The sequence below is a fragment of the Alosa sapidissima genome, chromosome 3, assembly GCF_018492685.1.
Source record: "Alosa sapidissima isolate fAloSap1 chromosome 3, fAloSap1.pri, whole genome shotgun sequence".
NCBI lineage: Eukaryota > Metazoa > Chordata > Actinopteri > Clupeiformes > Clupeidae > Alosa > Alosa sapidissima.
Window position 1 is genome coordinate 16,018,209 of NC_055959.1, and position 23,128 is coordinate 16,041,336.

General features: G+C 43.2%; 1 protein-coding gene across 1 annotated transcript in view; it reads right to left on the reverse strand.

Annotated features, from left to right (window-relative positions):
- LOC121704904 (voltage-dependent P/Q-type calcium channel subunit alpha-1A-like) overlaps positions 1 to 23,128 on the reverse strand; it is an 85,431-nt gene that overhangs the window by 48,867 nt on the left and 13,436 nt on the right. Inside the window, exons 2-12 of the mRNA XM_042085449.1 lie at positions 16,334 to 16,442; positions 12,999 to 13,090; positions 10,181 to 10,333; positions 9,755 to 9,942; positions 5,935 to 6,038; positions 5,192 to 5,307; positions 4,628 to 4,684; positions 3,939 to 4,019; positions 2,626 to 2,832; positions 1,858 to 1,970; positions 1,205 to 1,317 (exon numbers count right to left, since the gene is read on the reverse strand). Coding sequence (XP_041941383.1) covers positions 1,205 to 1,317; positions 1,858 to 1,970; positions 2,626 to 2,832; positions 3,939 to 4,019; positions 4,628 to 4,684; positions 5,192 to 5,307; positions 5,935 to 6,038; positions 9,755 to 9,942; positions 10,181 to 10,333; positions 12,999 to 13,090; positions 16,334 to 16,442 — 1,333 coding nt within the window. The remainder of the gene's footprint in view (positions 1 to 1,204; positions 1,318 to 1,857; positions 1,971 to 2,625; positions 2,833 to 3,938; positions 4,020 to 4,627; positions 4,685 to 5,191; positions 5,308 to 5,934; positions 6,039 to 9,754; positions 9,943 to 10,180; positions 10,334 to 12,998; positions 13,091 to 16,333; positions 16,443 to 23,128) is intronic.

Genomic DNA, 23,128 nt, shown 5'->3' on the forward strand with positions numbered 1-23,128 from the left:
AACCTGCACCACACCACAGCACACACACCAACCCGCACCACACCACACCACATCTCATCACACCACACCACATCACACCACATCACACCACGTCATCGAATTGACGCACCACACCTAACCACACCTAACCACACCGCACCACACCTAACCACGCCACACCACACCTAACCACTCCGCACACCTAACCACACCGCACCACATCGCACCACACCGCACCACACCAACCCGCACCACACCACACCACACAGCACCACACCTAACCACACCACACCACACGGCACCATACCACATCACATCGCACCACACCTAACCACACCGCACCATACCACATCACACCACACCGCACCACACCACACCATACAACATAACACCACACCGCACCACACAACACCACACCACACAACACCACATCTCACCACACCACACCATACCAACCCACACGACACCACACCACACACCACCACATCACACCACACCACACCGCACCACACAACACCACACCACACAACACCACACAACACAACACAACACAACACAACACAACACAACACAACACAACACCGCACCACACAACACCACACCACACAACACCACACAACACAACACAACACAACACAACACAACACCACACCACAACACACCGTACCACACCAACCCACACCACACCGCACCACATAACACCACACCAGACAACACCACACCAACCCACACAACACCACACCGCACCACACCACACCAAACCGCACCATACCACATCACACCACACCACACCGCACCGCACCACACCACACCAAACAACATAACACCACACCGCACCACACAACACCACATCATACCACACCACACCATACCAACCCACACAACACCACACCACACACCACCACATCACACCACACCGCACCACACAACACCACACCACACAACACAACACCACACCACACCACACCACACAACACCACACCACACAACACAACACAACACCACACCACACAACACAACACCACACCACACCACACCACACCACACCACACCACACAACACAACACACCGTACCACACCAACCCACACCACACCGCACCACACAACACCACACCAGACAACACCACACCAACCCACATAACACCACATCGCACCACACCGCACCACACTGCACCACACTGGACCACACTGCACTGGCTGGGACCGGAAGACAGGGGAGACTCACTTGGTCACTTTGAAGATCCTCAATAACCTGAGAGCGCGCAACACACTGATGCCAAAGGAGGTGCCAGGCTGGATCATTGCCCAGAAGACCTCGAATATGCTGCCACATATGACCTGCCACACAAAGCCACACACACACATATATAAACATGGGCATACACTTACACACACACACACACAGGTAAACAATTACACACAGACGTACAAACAAGTGCATGCAGACATACAGTACTACACATACACATGGGAAACTTAGTTTAAACAAAAGTGTACCTCTAAAATAAGACCATCAATTATGTATGGACTATCACACTTAGGCAACATCAGCTTGTTGTGAAAATATTAAATTGGTAGTGGAATAACAACAATACATTTAGTCAGTGCAATATAAACACTATCTGTCTCCATATGTCTGTGTATTATAGACCTCTGATGAAAAATGTAATATTTATTTTCTATATTGCATTTGGACAAAAAAAATGACATTTAAAAGCAATAAAATATTTGTTATCTAGATTATAGGCCAAGGGCATCAGTATCATCATGTGTACGACATGGCAGCAGTTTCAGTTACACAGTTATTATTTACGAGTTCGTAAGCCAGGGGGAAATCATGCTGGGGAATAAGAGAAGCAGGTCCGAAGGAAAACTTACAATGCAGTCAAAGCAGTTAAAGGAGGAGTGAAAGTAAGGGCGTGTCCCCAATCCATACATCTTGATGCACATCTCTGACATGAAGATGCCCAGGAAAATGAACTCGGCAAAGTCTGCATGAGAAGGACACAGGGAACACGGAATAGGAAGCGAAAGCAGTACAATATGGGAAATCAAAAGAGATTCAATTTTAGGAGACATAAAACAGCCTAACAGTGAGGCATTGGAAGAACATTGAGATAACCTAAAGATTATGAGAATGCAATCAGAAGACTAAATGTTGAAAAAACGACTCTGGCCCATTAAAATCATGTTCCGGAGCTCACAGACAGCCTCTCTCTCTATATCTGTGTCTATGTCCTGATGTGCTCTCTATGTCAACCAAACCTGGCAAACACAGACCCTTGCCTTCAGGCTGTAAAGTGGGAAGCACTGTCTGCATGCACTGCATACTGTCTACTTCAGGAAGGGCCACCTAGACACTTCCCATGAGCCATCTGGCTAATTAACAGTAATACTTTTAAGTATGCGCCTCTCTCAAAAAAATGACAAAGCTCTCCTTGGGCAAGTGAGCGAGTGATGCAAAAGCCCGGCACACCTAATTTACCAAGTGGGAACATTACATACACACCCAGGAAATTCCCACAGTTAAAGAAAAAAAAATAACGTTCCTCTCACACACTATCCTTTTTGGCCAGCCATTTTGAAAACAGTCAGAGTAAGAGGGTGGGGTGGGGTGGGGTGGGGGGCGCTGAGGGCGTCACTCACAGAGGAAGTCGGAGAGGACGTCGGGTTGGTCATAGTGCACGGCGGCCACGCACAGCGTGTTGAGGCCCACCAGACAGAGCACGGACCAGTAGAAGGCCTGCGTCTTGACAATGTGGCGGACGAAGAAGCGAAACCGGCGCTCGCGCTTGTCAAAGGTGGAGCCCTCCAGCTTGGAGCTCTTCAGGCTGGCCCGGGTGAACGGGGACCCTGGGGTGGGAGAGGAGCAAGGGGAAGATTGGGGGGGGGGGGGGGGGGGGGGCATGGTGGGAGAGTGATGGGGGGGTGGTGGGAGAGTGATGGTGGGAGAGATGGAGAGATGCAGAGATGGAGGAGGACATAACAGAAAAGAGGATTTGATGAGGAGGGATGAGTAGTTGCAAGGTAGTTGAAAGAGAGACAGATGGGCGATGGAAGAGAGAGAGGTGAGAGATGTGACGCATGGGAACATGGACACATATTGGATGGACCACAAACAGCGAGAGGTGGTGAGTACACGGGGAGAGGTTTGAGAGGACCAAGAGATAACAGAACAGTTGCAGAATTAGGAAGTCACTGGAAAGAAACAACAGTGGCATCAAGAACTCCAAAACAGAAGGAAAGGCCTCCTACCCAGCTACTTAAAGAAAAAAAAAAGATCTGTGTGCATCAGCAGACCCCTTGGTAAATCCAGCTTCTCCCTGAGCTGATCCGCTGGGCTCTGCTGTTGACATTGGTTTAGCTTAATCATACACCCCTTAGGACATCCTACAGTATCTTGCTGAACATTTGCATTCGCCATGTTACACATCTACAGAGTGCTGACTCTGTTTACCTCAGTCCACCCCAGAGAAAGGAGCTATGCTCAATCATGCCTAATAGGTAGCCAGCACTGTGCCTATTTGTAGAGCACTGAGCCTGAATGCGTGGGTGCATGTCTGTTTATATTTGTGTTCACATTAGAATTTATGGGTGCGTAACAGGAAGTGTTTTTATAAAGGTACATGGTCTGTATTTGTTTTTCCGTGTGCATATCCGTTGATTAAGAGAGTGCTTTTGTATATGTGGTGAGAGAATGCACTAGGTTGTACGCATTAGGTTATTGTGGGTAATGAATGATGTGTGTTTATGTGTATGTGTGTGTGTGTGTGTGTGTGTGTGTGTGTGTATGTGTGTGTGTGTGTGTGTGTGTGTGTGTGTGTGTGTGTGTGTGTGTGTGTGTGTGTGTTAGTCTGTGTCTGTGTCTCTGTGTGTGTGTGTGTGTGTCCAGGAGTGCAGATGTGTGTGTGTGTCCAGGTGTGTGTGTGTGTTTGAATTAATCTGCCTGTGCGTCTCACCTAGAGCATCTCCTTCTGCCTCTTCAGGGTTCAGGAGGTCGTTCTTGTTCTTCTTGAGGGTGGGCCTCCTCCGCGACGCTGCTAGGAGGAGATCGCACTCTGTGACTCACTCACACAACTCAGTGACTCTCTCTCTCTCTCTCTCTCCAAACTCACTCCAACTCACTAACTAACTGACTCCAGTGGGGTGGACATGCACACACACACACACACACACACACACACACACACACACACACATACACACACAAACACAAACACACACAAATGCTAGGGCACGTGGACTTCCGCTGACACTGCACACACTACTGAGACGTGAAGGTTTGAGGCAAAGCAAAGCCACGGAGGTCAGCAGAGGGGAAGAGAGAGGAGGAGGAGGAGGTAGAGAGAGAGGAGGAGGAGAGAGGAAGAGGAGGAGGTAGAGAGAGAGGAGGAGGAGAGAGAGAGGAGGAGGAGAGAGGAAGAGGAGGAGGTAGAGAGAGAGGAGGAGGAGAGTAAGAGAGGAGATGGAGAGGACTGGCTGAGAAGAAGAAACAGATGAAGAGAACAAAAAAGCCACCGGGGCTAGTCTGCTAAGAAATGAACAGATTGTAGCAGCCAGTCAACTAGAGACAGAAAGCAAGGGAGAGGGAGAGAGAGAGAGGGAGGGAGAAATAGAGGGAGAGACAGAGAGCTCAGGGGGTAAATACCATCAAAGGGCATCCGGTCATCCGTTTCATTGTCTTCGTCCGCCAGAATAACTTCTTCTAAACACAATGAAAGGGTTAAATCAGGCAGGGTGTATTATAACAAGAGAGTAGTCACATGATCACTTACGTCAGTCTAACTCACTGGAATAAGTGCTGACACTATGTCTAATACATTACTTTGCCTTGTTAGCACTATCATAAAGCACCTTCTGGTCTGATGGACCTACAACCACACACAGGCTTTTGATAAGTAAACTGTTATTTAAGGCAAGGTGTATTCCACTAATGAATTAAGTATTGAGTTAAACTCATGTGCTTGTGACACTCATCACCAACAGCTCACTTCAAATTCAAATCCATCTGCCTGAATGAAATCATAACTTAACAGAAACGGTTAGAGGAAATCTTAAGCACCTATCTTCCTGCCTTACATAACACTCTGCATGATGGGTATTATCTGCAAGCATTTCTGCTGTTGTGCAAATGTGTTTACTGTGCTCATGGGTGTGTGTGTGTGTGTGTGTGTGTGTGTTTGTGCATAGTGCCTGTGCATTTCTACTGTACCTGCTTTGCAGATCCACTCCAGGTAGCCGTTGAGCTCCCTCTCTATCTGCTGCTGTCTCCTCAACTTCAGAAACTCACTCCTGTTCTCCACACGTTCCCTCTCTTTGGCAAACTCCCTACACGCGCACACACGCACGCACGCACGCACGCACGCACGCACGCACACACGCACGCACACACACACACACACACACACACACACACACATACACACACACACACACACACACACCAGTACAGAAATCAGATTTCGGCCCTCACATAACATTACAGAAGCGTAACCCAGGTTACATAACATCAGAAAAGCCTTCCACTTGGGCAAGTCTATGCCAGCATATGAATTCAGTTACACTTAGTCATAAAGCAGATGCCTTTAGCTAAAGCTACACACTGCACTGTGATGTTATGTAATTTGCGCTTCTGCTTCCAACTAATTGTACCCATTACACTCGCATAATTAGCGTCATGGTGCACTAGTTCAACTATGAGAGAAATGCGGTAACACTTCAGCAGAACTTTATGTACTCCATGCAAAAAACAGGCGAGGATAATGCTGACAGATACATAATCATACAGGCCAACAGACAGACAGCCAAACAGACAGACAGATCAGGTAAGGACAACGGCACATATGATGACAGAGACACAAGAACACAGGCCAGACAGACAGGTGGACGGAACATCATGGACACCTCTAGACTGACAAGCAGCGGATGCAGGGAGGAGAGATGACAGTGACCTACCCGGACAGGACACCCAGCACCAGGTTGAGCATGAAGAAGGAGCCGATGATGATGAGTGGGATAAAGTACATCCAGTTCCAGGCGCCCCCGGAGGCGTCGTCGCTCTGGGAGACAGACAGACAGACAGGTGCCAGGCTACACGTGAGACAGTAGTCGGGAAGGGACTGGACACCCTTTTAACAGCCAGATATTTTTGGCTTTCCCAGCCGACAAGTTTCCAGCCAGACTCCAGACTGCATTTAGAGCATCCCAATGGCTCTCAAGAATAACTATCATTTTGACCTTATCCCTGCATCATGGGACTATCATAAACAATGCTATAAAAGCATACAATTGCAGATGGCATATTTTGACAATGGTTCGCTCTAGTGTTGCTTCACTATCATGCCACTATAAGCAGCAATTGGTGTACAGGTATTATGCTATTAGTAGCATAATGCGGAAGCTGCTATGACATCTAAAATTCTGAGAGGTGACATAATGATTAATCAGCTGATTAATTTGATGATGAGTTTCACCTGCCAATTGCCAATTCACTGCTCATAATGACATAGGACAGCACATTTCCTATCACATGTTGATGACATGTATAAGTCAGTCTCATGACATGTACAAGTAGAGGAGCTAAAAACGCCAGCATATTCCTGACATTTCTTCATTGATGAGAGCAGTTGAGACCAGTTGGCTTTTATTGTCCAAGAGTGCTATATAACATTATTAGTCCAAGAGTGCGTTTTATAACATATTAGCAGAGCAAATAAAAAAATAAGTTGTAGATTTATTAGCAGAGGTTTAGCCATAAATTGTATGTAAAACACAATTACAACAGAAAAATAAGCTAGTGTTATTATATATTATAGTTATAACTAATATTCTAGTATTAAGGTGTGCTTTTTAGTGCGGGGAAGAGTCTTGTTACAAAAGCAGGACATCATGAAAAAGTGTGCACTCATTTTTTCTTTCTTTTTTCATATAGTCTGCCCTAGAATCCAGACTATGAATTATTCAGGGTCCTGCTGGATGAATGATGTCACTTCATTGCCAGTGGAGGGCTTACCAGGCACTTTCACAATACATCTGCACAGTGCCTGTAGCGAGGTCAAACCCCCCAAAAAACGATATAGAAATAGTGCACATGTGTTTTTGGGTTACTGCTTTTTAGATAGATAGATAGATAGATACTTTATTGATCCTCAAGGGGAAATTCAAGAATTTTCTCAGGTAACAATGCCATCAAGAGTCCTTCTGAGTTTCAAACATAGGTCTTCGTAGTGTCAAGTACTCTCTCAAACAGAATCTCTCTCTCCCTCCCTCTCTGTCTCTCTCTGTTTCTCTCTGCCTCTAGCTCCCTCCATATCTCTATTTGTCCTCTCCTCTCTCTCTCGTTCGTTCTCTCTAACACACTCTCCCTCTCTTTCTGCATGTCTGAAAGCTATGCTGTATACACTGCAGTCCTTTTGCCCATTAAACTTTCAGCAGCTTCTCCCCCGGCCGAGGCAGGAATAACTCCATCTGAACAGAGGCTGTTAAATATAGAGAAGCGCCTGGGTGGGACCGGCGGAGATGGAGGGAGATGGGGGAAGAGACGCAGAAAGAAAGGGACCGAGAATGAGAGAGAGAGAGAGAGAGAGAGAGGGATGTGGGGAATGGACCAGGGGCAGAAAAATAACTGCAGAAGGAAGGAGGAAGCATGGGAGAGCCATCCAAGTTGAGGGAATTTAAAAAAGCACCCCTGTGTGACTATCTGTGTGAGTGTGTGAAAGTGTCTGTGTGAGTGTGTATGTGCGTGCGGGTAGGTGAGTAAGTGTGTATGTGCGTCAGCCTTTTGAACTGTTAATACTAGATAGAAATGCCCATTGCTGCCTCAACACTCAGATGACCTCCCTGCCCTAGTTTTCTGGAGGACTTCTCCTAGCACAGAAACACACAGACCTACTCCAGTCGGAGGCCCTGACAGAAGCACAAAGCCCATTTCAAATGATCAACCTCAGATAGACACAGAAATAGGATCAATCAGCCTACACTTTAGAGGTCCTCTTTAGGGGCCGAGTGCATGCATCCTTTTCTGTTCCAAATGTTCATGAAACAATCACACTAATAATTTTAGACAACTCTACTCTTGGCAACAGGGCTTAAGGCAGCACCAGCATGTATGGCTTATTTTCCCACAGCCCCTCCAGTGTACAGTTCTTGAAAAGTTTTGCATAGATCTCCACTTGGCCGGAGAATGCAATTATTCAGACATGAAACAGTGTAAAGCATATTTGGGGTCAGACATTAAATTAGCATGGCTTGTTTTTGGCTTGCTGATCCCTTATGGGTGTGTAGATCAATGGCTAACTGAGTACAAGACATTTGATAAGTCAAAACTTGTATGAATCACATGCAACAGTAATTAAAGGTTAATGTTAAGGTTAAAGGTTAATGTTAAGGCTTAAGACATTTTTGTTTTCATTGTATCATTCATAATGTCATTCTGAAAGGAAAAAAATAATAATTCAGCACTCAGTTGTCTTATTTCATTTTATAACAGTTCAGAGCAAATGTAATATTTCAGTCACGGTCTATTTAAGATTACAGTCTAAATCAATTCAATCATTTTTCTCCAGTAACTTATCACAGATCTTCAGGTAAAAAAAACTATTATAGCAGTTTTTGGAGCTTCCACATTCATTGGCTTGTCATTCATGATATTTGAACTATTCACATGGTAATATAAGCATCCATTTAGATCCTAACTCTGCAGATCTCTTATCCTGATACAATTCCTTCAAGCTACAACCGGTTCGCAGCCCTCTAAGCGGGCAAAGAGCTTGATCACATTCTCGCTCTAAACTGTGCCACAGATTCCCTAATGGTTATGATTTTGCATCTCTCTGACCATTGTTTCCTTCAGTTCAATGTGTGCCTCTCAGAAGAACCCTCTGTTCCTCCACCCATGGATTCCTTCTGCTACCTCTGCAACCTGCCTCCAGTCTACTTCTCCTCTCCTCTCCTCTGTTCCTCCACCCATGGCTTCATTCATTGACTCATTGACTCTTCATCTTTTGTTCCTCCTAAGGTTGCAAGAAACTTGGGTGTCATGACTGATGATCAGCTGACCTTCTCTGACCATGTTTCCTATGTTCATTGAGCTCCACTGGCAACCCTTAGCCGCCCGCATCAAATTCAAGTAACTAATGATTGCCTAGAAAGTGATTGCTGGGTCAGCTCTCACTTACTTAAATGCTCTCACAAAGGCTTATGTTACCCCTCGACCGCTGCGTTCCTCCAAGCAACATTGTGTGGCATTGCCACCCCTATGCACACAGCAATGCAGACCATTTTCATTTGTAGTTCCTTGATGGTAGAACAACCTACCAGTGCTACCATAGCCAGGGTGGCCCTTTCTATTTTCAAGAAGCTCCTGAAGACCCAACTCTTACCTCCCTTTCTAACAACGGAAAACTCCTAACATGCACTTACCATGAATCTCCTCTTTCCCTTTCTTCTACTTCCCTCGATCTCCCTCTATATACTTCAACGACACTTTGACTACTACTTAAACTTCTGCACTCTCATCCTCTGGTCTAGTCTTGTGATGTTTGTAAACGTATACTTAATTTGCAATGCAACTTAATGCGAATCCTCAATTTGGACTGCTAAATGAATAAATGTAAATCTAAATGCAACAACAAAAATAATTTAGTGTTTGTAACGACAGCTGTCTTTATGAACCTGTAATAATGCATACATATTTAACACAACATAGCGTATGTTCATGAATCAAATGATCTCACGTATTTTCGCATCATAGCAAAACTGAAGTAGCAGGACTTACATAGTAGAGGAGGTCAGTCCAGCCCTCCATGGTGATGCACTGGAAGACAGTGAGGATGGCGAACAGGATGTTGTCAAACTGCGTGATGCCATAGTTCGGGCCGAGCCAGTACTGCTTACAGGTGGTGCCATTAGGGCAAAGACGAGATGGAGCCTCCGTACCACATGGAAACTCTTCCCGTATCTCATCTTAGAGGATTGAATAAACATGAAAAGGAGAGTGAGGGAAATGTTTAAAGAGAACAAATTGACAATGCAATGCTTTATCAGAGATGGTTGATGGTAAACTAAAGTATCTTTGATTTTATATATTTTGTTCATATTTTGTATAAGAATATCATCAGAACATATATATAAGAAACTGAGAGGGATTGAATCAACTGTAACAGTTTGGCTACAACATGATTGAGAGTGGTGGAGGACTCACCTGTGTAGATGTCAAAGCAGGTGGTATGGAACTTCCCCATGTAAAACTCAAGGCCTATGATGGCAAACATGAGAATGGCAAAGAAGAGCAGCAGACCAATCTGCAGAAGAGGGATCATGGCCTTCATGATAGACTTGAGCACCACCTGCAGGCCTGGAGGGCAAACAGAAAACATCATAAGTCACCCACATCAAGAAATACCCCCCAAAAATATACATAAACAGGGTTTGGGCAGACATGTGGACTCGAGTCACATGACTTGGACTCGAGTCAGACTCGAGTCATGATTTTAATGACTTCAGACTTGACTTGATAAAATTCGGCATGACTTGCGACTCGACTTGGACTTGAATACTATTCACTCGAGACTTGACTCGGACTTTGCCTCTTTGACTTGTGACGACTTGACATGTCTCGAGTCAAAAACTACATTTCCTGATCGTGGACCAGTCACCCCAGAGATGCTTTCCCTCCGCGACTAAAAAAAAAAAAAATAGCGGAGACAAGCGGCCAGTCCAGAGCACAATTCAGTGCTGCCGCTACCCCCACATGCGTTACGCACTGTGTGTAGGGTACCAAGAGACAGAGAAACGACCAACATTTAGCTAATAACTAGTAGCTTTAGTGTAAACTGATTTGCACTCTTGTTAGAGAACGTTTACAATGTCAAAATGCACCAACAGCATGTTACATAAAGATGATACTTTTCGAGTCCTCTCCATTAAGATCCAACTTGAACTTATGCTAGCCTACTCCATTTAATTGAGAACCCCATCTAAGCACGCACGAGAGGGAGAGAAAACGAGTGGCAGGTTCCAGCTGGCTTGTCATTGTTGATGATGATTGATATTTTCTTTTAAATATAAGAAAAGTATAAAAGGAAATCATGAAGGCAACAAATACGAGATTAGGGGAAATTGCGGATTTATCCGGTTCTCACTACTGTTATAAACTATGAGATCCAGGTCACTATGACATAGGCTGCACTCACTGTGATTTGGAAAGTGGACAAGAATATGAAGAGTTGTCTTTGCCTTTGTTTAATGGAAATGGTGAGTCTTGAAGTAGGCCTATTCAATAATTTGTTTACATGAAGCACATTGATATGCCGATTGAAACGCATTCCACTCAGCTAGCTAGGTGGCTACTGGCTACCAGGCTCATAATTCACATTTAATTGCAAACAGAAAATGTCAAGCAAGCATCATGTCATACATGCATCTATTTCCAAAGGAATGAAAGCTGTTTGTGCCAACTTAATATAATGCTTATCATTGTTAATATTGTGCTATTCATGTGGCACAAAAAATGTTTGAGTTTGTGGACTAGCCATAGGAATGGAGCTGGTAAAAAAAAGATCATTATGAGAATGTGTGGACAGTGGCACACAATGGGCTTAAAGTGACAGTGCACCATTTACAAATGAGATAAACAGCATCAAATGTGTAGTATTTCTTAAGAAATGAATACTTTAAAACAAAATTACTGTGTCATTATTATCTTTTAAATAATATAAAAGTGTTGACCTTGGCTTCCCTTATGAGTCGCCACTGGCAGACAGCCTAATAAATTGTTTGCAGGCAAATCTGTGGCCTAGCGCAGTGAAATGCCATCAGTCAAATTATTACTCATCCTTACAGTGGGCTCCGAAATTTGGAAAAACAATATTTTTATTTGTCATGTAGCTATCCGTTTTGTACAGATTACTCAGGTATGCACATGTGTATATTGTATGCGCATGCATATATCGTAAAAGATTTCAAGACAGAAACATTGAACATATTTTAATCTGTATTTATAAAAAAAAATTCTGTGGATTAGATGGAAGTGTTAAAATTATGATCGATAGTCTAATAATGCCATTATTAAGTGAAGAGTACCTGATGACTTGTTCAGGACTTGAAAAAGATTGGGACTTGGACTTGGACTCGACTTGGCTTTGATGAGACTTGGACTTGGACTCGACTTGCCCTTCTCTGTATTTACTTGGGACTTGACTTGGACTTGAGTGCTAAGACTTGGGACTTACTTGTGACTTGCCAAACAGTGACTTGGTCCCACCTCTGGGTTTGGGAGTAACTAGTTACATGTTATGGAATTATGTAATTAAATTATAAAACAAACGTCATTAAATTAAAAAAGCTGCAATATGTACAATCATTATGTTGCTTGACATATTTTCAAACCCTAAACAGGCTGAATTAATTTGGTCATATGCATTTACATTTTTAGTTTATTTTTTCACTGGTTCTTTTTTTTAAAATTTGCACTGCCAATCAAAAGTAGTCAAATATGCCGGTAATCAAATGTGATTAGTTCCATTACTTTGACAAAGTAATTGAAATAGTTACATTACTTATGTAATTATTTATTCAATTACATTACTTACATAAGTAAAAGTACAATTAGAAATAAGTACATTTTAACAATCTCAATCTGTCACCTACTATATTTATATATATATATATATATATATAGTAGGTGACATATATATATATATATATACATCATAACACACACACACACACACACACACACACACACACACACACACACACACACACACATATATATATATATATTTTTTTTAAAAACATCCCAACCTTGTACAATAAAAATGCTGAAAATGAAGGCAATGTCAGTGGATCAGTTCTGATGAGGCTACAAGGAGTTCAGCCATGGTGCAACCATTTTTTCCCCAAATAGTTTTCAACTGTTGAAACCAACGGTTGAACCATCTGTGCCTGCTTCGTCCCTCTGCTGTCCTTGGACCACCAAACCCCACCCACCACCCAAGCCATTCTCCTACGAAACTCACTGGGAATCCCAGACACCAGTTTGAGGGGTCTCAACACTCTCACGGCACGAAGGGTCCGCAGGTCAAACTCCGACCCGATTGTGGACAGGATTCTGGAAGAGACCAGTATAGATACAAGTTAGTGTGTGTTTGCATGCATGTGTGTGTTTATGTGTGTGTGTGGTGATGTGTTCTTGCATAGAGATAGAAAGGAGGTGCTAGTCCTTGAAATAGGTTGTGTCTATGATCTGTATATGGCCAAAGTCTTTTATGATAAAATGACTAAATATCAACCGCTCCTTGCAAAGAAAGCTTTGTGTACCCTTGAGTGTCAAAGCTGTATCATCTCTCTGAGAATATTTGAATCCTTTCTATAAGAAATTTGATTGGTGGATTCAATTATGTGTGTATTTATATATGTTTGTGTGTGTGTGTGTGTGTGTGTGTGTGTGTGTGTGTGTGTGTGTGTGTCTGTAAACAAAACCTTTATTAAATCATGCATATTACGCCCACATACAACTTCCATACCAACCTGTTTAATGGATACAGACAATCCATAAAGAGAACAATACATTAGATAGAAACAATGAGCTGATGGAGAGAAATAGACCTGTAGAACTGCTGAGGAACTTGTGATATCTGAAATAGACCTGTAGGGCGGCTGAGGAACTTGTGATATCTGAAATAGACCTGTAAGACTGCTGAGGAACTTGTGATATCTGCAACAACCAGTGATGTGATTAAGGGTGCACACGACAGTCTGTACATTTGTGTTTATTTTTATCATGTCTGTGCGATCTCCGAATGAATTGAGATAAGGTTAATTGAACAAAATGTACCTGAATGACATCAAATAAAGGGAGATAAAAAAAAAAGTAGATGGTTGAATAGAGCAGGCAGAACTGAGACAGAAGCTCTGTGAGAGGAAATAATAAATTGTCCAGTGGGAGAGAAGAGAGAGATGTGCTGACTGGCTCGTTTTATTCTATCTTTCTCAGAGCCTATTTATAGCCTTGCAGTCGACAAGCCATAACCAGTCAGCCACTACCTGACTCATTTAACACAAACACAAACACATACACACACACACACACACACACACACACACACACACACACACACACACACACACACACACACACACACACAGATAAACATGTACACTGAAGCATGCGCACACACACACACACACACACACACACACACACACACACACGGACGCAAGCATGCACACACGTTACTTTCAGACGTCTCACTTCCAGTTATTCTGTTGACTGACGTGACGCATGGTGTGTACAGTATCACAGCCGGATGCTGACTGTTACTATGATGCACTAGACTATTGTAATGTAAGCAGAAACAATATAGCCAATTATCTCTCTTATCTATCACACGTCCTTTGTCATATCTCATAATGAATGTTTGACTGACCTTTTTTGCTCTGACCATTAACTGCTGACACATTCTCTACGTGAATTTCATAAAATCACAAGGAATTTCTCTCATCATATGATGCATCACTGTGTTACTGCACCCTTTTGCACTCTAGTAACATACAACCACCCCCCACCCAGGAGGTGTCATTGCAATACTTTCTTCTGTATGATGAGAGAATGTGCGCTTCTTTTACCAAATCGTGTGCTCACTCTACTAAACTGTGTGCTCGTTTGACTAAATTCCATGTGCACTAATTTTACTAAACTAACTTCATTTTTATAGATTGTGCACTAGTTTTAGTAAGTTGTGTGCTTGTTTAAACAAGGCAACAATTCAGTAAAATTAGTGATGATTTACTAAAATGAGCCCATTATACAGTAAAATGAGCATACAATTTCATAAAACGAGCGCACGCTTTTCAATATACAACAAAAAAATATATCAATGACAACTCCTGGTCTCCATATGACAGTCTGTTTTGGAGTTTTATCTTATGAAATCTGTCATAATTATCATTGAATATTGAACATGTTTAATAAAGTATCTATCTATCTAAAAAAAAAAAAAAAAAAAAAAAACTTGAATTTCCCCTGGGGATCAATAAAGTACCTATCTCTATCTATCTATCTATTGCCATGGGCCTGTTATATCAGTGGAAATAAGCCTAACCTGACAACTAGTGAGAATATCTGGCTTTTGACATGACCCATTTAAGACACAGTTGTGATACTGTTATGACACAGAGTGTAACTAAAGTCTTACATAAGATTTAAACTAATTCATCCTAGAGAACACTTACCATTTCATTCCTCACAATCAATTAGCATTCAAAATATTGCACTGCTACCTCTACAACCTAGATTGATAGATTTGTGGGCCATTAGTAAGTAAATGAAATATATTCTGTCTGGTTAATGTTTTAGAGACAGCATTTGGAAAAGCAGCTCTTTTGAGCCAAACTCATTTCTTAAATGCTTGCTATGGGCAGTGATTTACTTCTTATTTGAAGCTAACCTCTGTACCTCAGTAACATATCACCACTACTGTAGCTATACATGTGCACACAGTCATAACTCACGCCACCGTCATAGTGTCATGTACACTGGCGTTAAAGCCCTGCATCTAATCCATTACCACATGCGCACACACCCCCTGAGTCCATATTAACTTTCCTGACAGGAAGGGGATTGATATACTGTTGCTCTTTATTGATCACAAGGCATTGTGGACTTGAGGGAGAGAGAGAAGGGTGTGTGTGTGTGTGTGTGTGTGTGTGTGTGTGTGTGTGTGTGTGTGTGTGTTTGGGGGCGGTGGCAGATGAAGGGGCCCTGACAGAGCACTGAGAGATAGATGTGCCTGGGGAATGCTCAGACTCGCATTACACGGCCATTACATGGAATTACTCACCATGTCTACCCTACCGCTGGACCACTGAACTAAAAACAATACAATGGAATTCTATATTCTATGTCAAGTCTGCTTCATCAACTATTAAATCAATTTTGGCCATGAATTGTAGATGGATTTGTGTGTTTATTCATATCCATAGTTAATATCCACAACACGTCCACTGTCCTCCTTCCAATTCTGTGGTCCTGACAGACTCAGCATTCATCCTCTTCTGTACGCTGCCTATATCGCAGCCAGCAGACCACTTTACCTACGTCATCTCCCTGAAATGTCTTCTTCACCCTCCCCCTGCACCCACCTGCACTCAGCTCTATTTATTTCCAGTTCAGTTATGGTCAGTATTGACCTGACTGTGATGCTAACAGCACAGAGTATCTGGAAGGAGCTGTGACGTGCAGAATCCATTTCTGCGTTCTATGACAGCTGGATGCTGCTGCACAACCATTGTGCAGAATGGATGTTTCGAAGACAGCGCCCGCACAACGATGAAACAAGTCAGCCTGTGTAACATCGAGGCAGTCTGTAGAGGACTCGGGAGCCCCTGTGAGGATGTGTCGCCCGGGCCTCCGCGGGCCACTGGGAGAGGGCCTTGATGTGCAGGTGTGGTGCTGCTGGGACCTGGGGCACACGGCAGGTGTGTGGAGGTGTGCAGATGGAGTTTTTGGGGAGGGAGGGTGAGAACTAAAACAGCAGGGGGGAGGGAATGACTGGGTAGGTGTGTGTGTGTGTGTGTGTGTGTGTGTGTGTGTGTGTGTGTGTGTGTGTGTGTGTGTGCGTGCGTGTGAATGCGTCTGCTCAGCTCTCACAAGGAGAGCTCAGTGGGACACACACCTGCCAATCACCAGGAGAAGGGAGAAGGCTGAAGCCAGACTGTTATCATGGTTGAGTGAACTGCTGTGTGAGAAAGATGTGCTCATGTACATGTGCATGTGTGTGGTCTCCTGTTCTAAACATGTATGCATGAGTGGGTAAACACATGGAATGTGTTTGTGTTGGTGCATATGTAGCCATACTATAGGAACACTTCCCTCTAAAACCCAAATGATGAAATCATGATCAAATCATGAAATTGTAAGTTTATCATGATGGTTGAAATATGTGCAAACTGAATAAAATGGCCTGTGCACACTACACAGTGTACTGTACTATACTATACTGACTAAAAGACCAAAAACCTCATTTTCATCTATCTATAAAGCAAGGAGTGTCTGTGTGTGTGTCCTAATGTCTGTGGCACGCATATCTCGCTGACCGTTTGTCAGACTGATTTCAGGCAGGTTTCTTGCTACGGGCATGCTACGAGCATCAGTAAGTGCAGTGCCAAATTTGACGTTGTTTGAATAAGAAATGCAAAAGATATCGATAAATATATCTGTAAAAGAAGCACACATTGGCTTTCGCCGCTAGCCCCTCCCACACAGCACTGTACTATAAGCTACCAGTGAGGATAGAAGCAAGGATTTGGCAGAACTGGTTCAGTGTAGGTTACATGGGTAAAAAGTTAAGCAAGTGCAAGATGTGTTAACATGTCTGACCTCAACAATAAAGACCCCTGTATGCGGTTTGCTTGCATAAAATGACTCCGCGGATTTTGCAACATCACGGCAACACACACAGGTATGCAGTGGCTCTTGAAAATGACGTAAAAAATGTTGTGCAATGAACGGACACTTCGAATAGCCCAGGCTACTTTGGACTGTCTTTAGACTTTGAATAAGCAAACGACAATTCCAACTGCAAGGTCCTAAATTGAAACGAGTGATAATGGTCCCGAATTAAAGAATGCCACACATGCAAAGCATAACCAGCGACAAGCAACGAGTGGCAGACAGAGTGTGATGTCACTTATAGGCCACCAGAGACACACCGTTGCAAATTTCATATGATGATACATCATTCCACAAAATGGTTTGTTTTCTCTATCATCAAGTTATTAAATAGGTTAAGCATATAGCCTTGACTCAAAACAGCTGTTAGGATTATGTCATTTTGATTTGTAAAAAATGTCACATGTAGCCTTCTGCTCACTTCACATTTATTATATTATTATATTATCTGTATTCATTATTGAATGCTTACCTGGAATTATGTTTTTCCCTTTCATCCTATTTTTAAAGCAGGCCTACAGTACCTGCAGGCATGTAATTGGGCTACAGGAATAGCATGTTTGAACGGGCACTGCACTAGTATACATAATCTAAAATGAATCACTCTTAAAACGGATGTGTTGGAAACAGCACAAACTGTGTTGTCCCTATCTGGATATGGAGATGTGTTAAAAATCAACACAAGTTGTGTTATTTTCAACACATTTGTTTTAAGAGTGCTGTTACAGTTTACCAGACAAAGATCACAAATAGTAAAATGAGACACCATCTATCTACCTCTGCACACAGGCTAGATACTATGACTGCCCCCTCCCGTCTGTCCTGCCACTCGGGCTGGGCTGCCTGTGGCCACTAGCAGGGACAGTATGGCTCCTATCGGCCACTGCACATGGCCAGTGTGCTGACATGGCGCCGCATCTAGCCCTGTTTCCGTATTCCACCGTCCCGTTTATTTTATCACTTTTGTTTTTAGCTCTGCTGCTATATTTACATTTCACACCACACTCAGATTGCAGAGCCAGGATTTAAAAAAAAAAAAAAAAAAAAAGCAGGCCCTCATTTTTTTTTTCAGCCTGTCGCCACGGCAACGGGCCGTTCTAGCGCACGGTTTCCTTACGGTTCCCAGCCCTCTTCTCATTCATAACTGTTTCCATGGCAACAGGGCCCCCGTTTTGCTCATTGATAGAATCTCAGCATCACCACCCTCACGTGGAGAAGGTGGGGCTAGATTGATTTTCCTTAAAATATATATACAGTTTGGGCCAAACTATAAATGGAAATAGTGTAGGAACATAGACGCACTTGTACAAGGCTACTTGTACATTCCTAGATCAAAGGGAAGAGATTAGGCACACTGGTTCTAATGCATACAGGCTGGAATCTAGGTCAGGTGATTGTTGAGAGGCTGCCAAAATCACTTCACACGTACACACATAATCAGCCCTGCCCAAGCAAGCATTGCATGGCTTATTCTAAATATATACAGCATTATATATGCACATACAGTATATGTCTATGCACACACTGTAATATATTACCAGTGGCCTCAAAGTCTAATTGAAAGATGATGTATGTGTATGCACACCTGTGTGTTTATATCTGTGCAGGTGATAATGTTCATCTACCCTGTGTGTATTCAGATGGCAGCCTCTCTCTCTCTTTCTCTCTCTCTCACACACTCAATTTCACTCTCTCTTTCTCTTACCCTCACTCTCTCTTACACTCTTCTTTTTCACTCTCAAGGGTCTCTCTCTTTCTCCCTTTTCTCTCTTTCTCATTTCCTTCCCTGTCTATCTTTCTTTCTGGCTGGTTCTCTTACTGCTGAACTCAGCACTGCAGCTCCACTCAGTTGAATACAAGGTCTCTTATTTTTTTGTCCCCTCAACCCAACCACACACACATTGCTCTTACAATTGGAATTGCATTACAATATAATACATCTGAATTCTCCAAAATTACCCCAATGTGAAGTTCAGTTACATTTTCAAGTAACTCTTAATATTTTCTACTAACGCATTTTGTGAGGTTGATAGAACACATACTACTGCAGTTTTCACAATAGTATGCCTTCATTATGTCCTTAGTTAAGTGAGGTATAAAGGCAACTTTGTTAATATTTTGTCAACCATATAAATATGTCCTCTTACAAATAATATTTGCCTTTAACAAGACTGACTAAATATGACAACATGCACATTTCAAATGTGCTTTACTCACACAAAATGTATTCATAAATAAGACCTCGTTTTCTCATGGTACAGATTTCTGTATAAAGAAATCATAACAGACCTTCAACCAACCAACCTTACCACAATATGTCCCTGCCAACTTTTCCAGATATTCATAAATTCTTCCCTATACATTCTCATGAAATTCTATGATATTCTATGATCTATGAAATTCCCTGCAATGCTACCTTATTGTACCCTGGAAATCCAGAGTTCTCGCGAGAGCACAATGGAATTGTCTCTGCGAGACACTCTGGCAATGAGCAATGATGCACGTTACTTTTCCCCTTGAATCTCGGGGAACCAGCTAAACTGATGAAGACAGCGCTGCAACGTTGGAGGACAGTAAATATTGGTCGTAGTGTTATCCGATTGCGTCGAAGTCCGAAATCATTCAGAGTAAACATGGTCTAGTGTTATCCAATTGCATGCAGTGAGATTTTTAAATGCATGCTAGTTGCCGCCCCTCGAGTTGAGCCATTACATTGTTCGTGGCCAGACCCTTAATCTTTCTAGATTACCAGGGTCTGGATTTTCCAGCCTAACCTTATTGCACATGACACAGATAAAAACTATTTATGATGTACGATTCCAATACATGACTGATGAAAGCCTGTCACTTCAGTAATCACCGGTTTGCTGTCAGAGGTCTAGGAGTGTTGAATAGCAGAAGTAAAACACACCTATGTGTCACTGTGCTTGTCTTGTGAGTGATACACGCGGGGCCATCTGAAATGTCAAAGGTCATAACTCTGATGTTGCATCTGTCAGCGGAATGAATATGTCTGAGTATTTGCTGCCTCTTCTCTTTCCCTTTCCTTCCTTCTTTCATTCTTCCTTTCCTTCTCATTGCTCCTTATTTCTCTCTCTCTTTCTCTTTCTCTCTCTCTTTCTAATCTCTCTCTCTCTCTCTCTCTCTCTCCAATCCTTGCCCAAAACTGTGCTGACGTTAACTCACAGTCAGATGTGGAAGAGCAGTCACGACTCACAGCATGGCAGAGTAAAAGCAAGACAACGCACCGTAATGCACGTCACTATGGAAACCACCAAAACACCTGCAGACTACAGTCTCCTCATGACACACACGCTTAATATCATCTAAGTTACAAAGCAAACCAAATGTTTGTGTTAAATACTCAATCTGAATGGGAAACAATTATATAAGAGATGGTGTTTCTACATTTACCAATAACCAATAAATGAGAGACTTGACAGTCTAATTTCTGCAATATCAGAATAAATGCTGGCTATTAAATGTCCATTTTTAAATGGAAATGTTACCTCTGTACATCACATAACTCTCTTCCTACAATAAAGTTATGATTAACATACATAGGCTAACATCTTACTCATACATTGTATGGTGTGTGTCTAACACATAATCAATGTTATTTCAACTGTAGATACGCTATGCTATGTTTAATAATGTACATATTTGTGTGATGAGCAACACGTCAGGCTCCACCTCGAAGTAGAAAAGAGATTCCAAAAGTTAAAAGATTACGACAATTCTCACAAATTCTGATAAATGTCATAAAACCAAGAACCTGTATATTGTGCGACACTATTTCACTATTCATTGTAGCACTCGAGAAAATGCAATGCATATGCCAGGTTACACCGTTTGTTTATAGCAGGTTGTGTGATCATGTCTGTGTGTGTGCGTGTGTGTGCGTGTGAGTGTGTGTGTGTGTGTGTGTGTGTGTGTGTGTGTGTGTGTGTGTCCGGTATTCAGTATTGTGTGCACTATCAAAGGAGAAGGGCAGAGGTGTTGGGAAAGGGCACAATCATTTCATCTTCAAAGAGCAGCTCTACTCAAAGAAACAGCCACCATTCAGCCACAGCTAACCAAAGACAGGACCAGAAGATAACAACAGCTGGACACTGTGTGTGTGTGTGTGTGTGTGTGTGTGTGTGTGTGTGTGTGTGTGTGTGTGTGTGCGTGTGTGCGTGTGTGCGTGTGCGTGTGTGTGTGCATCATATATCGGACAATGACCAGGATAGGGATCGAAACAGAGGCGAGACACACACAGAAAGAAAGATAGAGAAATATACTGGAGGTGAGAGAAAATGGAGAGTAAAGGAGAGAGCGAGAGAAAGACAGACCAAACAAAAGATAGACAGAGAGAGAGAGCTGGCGAATCTGACAGAGAGAGAGAGAGAGAGTGAAATAGAGAATGAGAGAGAGAGGTAGGGAGTCTCAATGTTCCTGTGTCTCAAGGCTGCACTGGATGATTGATCATCTGCAGCAGCGAAAAACAGGTTACTGCAGCAGCACATGCACGAGCCCTCTCCTCTCATTCGCTTGCTCTGCCTTCTCTCTCTCTCTCTCTCTCTCTCTCTCTCTTTTTCTTTCTCTGTCGCTCTGCACTCCTCTCTCTGATGTATTCCCTTCCATTTCCATTCTCTCTCTCCCTTCTCAGCAGCACTTTCCCACCGTCCTTCTCTTTAACATTCCTCCATTACCGCCTGCCTTCTCCAGTTGCACCTCTCTCTCCCTTGCATTTACCTCAGTCCTATCCTCCCTCCATCCCTCTCCCTCTCTCTCTCTCACAGACTCACTCTTCCCCCTCCCTTCCTCTCTCTTTCCCCCCTCTCTCTCTCTCGCTCTCTCTCTCTCACTCTCTCTCGCTCTCTCTCTCACTCTCTCTCTCTCTATCTCTCTCTCTCTTCCCTTCTGTCTGTGCTGAGCCTGGAGGAGTGGAGAGACACACATAGCATCACGTGACTGCCATTCCGTCAGCCACTGCAATGATCCTGCCCCCCTCTCTCCACCAATCCCCCTCGACCACCACCACAACCACCACCTCCACCACCACCACAACCACCACCTCCACCAGCACCACCACCACCACTGCCACCAGCAGCAGCACCACCTACCACCACCTCTCTCCCTCCCTCTCTATCTCTCTCTCTCTCTCTCTCTCTTTCTATCTCTCATTTTCTCTTCTCTCTCTGCCCCTCCCTCCCTTTTCCCCTCTTCATCTCCCTTCGTGCTTGCTCTATCTCTTTGTGCATGAATGTGAGCAGGGACATGCTGACTGTACTACAGAATTGCACTGTGTGAGTGCAGTGTGTGAGAGATTTCCATTCCCTTCCCTCTCTCTCTCTCTCTCTCTCCTCTCTCTCTCTCTCTCTCTCTCTCTCTCTCTCTCCCTCTCCTTCTTTGCTGTCCTCCAGTCTGTCATTCTTCTCTTCTCCTCTCCCCAGAGTCATCTCTCAATCTTATTGAGCGAGACCAATCCCTTTCTTCGTATCTCACGTTACCAAAACACATTTACCACTCGGCCTTAAATACATAGATTGTATACACCACCATGCCTAGTGTCAGCATGTGTGTGTGTTTTTTATATGTGAAAGTCATTGTGTCCTTGTGTGTGACTGCATGTGTACGTATAATGTATACGTGTGTGTGTGTGTGTGTGTGTATGTTTGTGTGTGTGTGTTTGTGTTTGTGTATCTTGCTAGT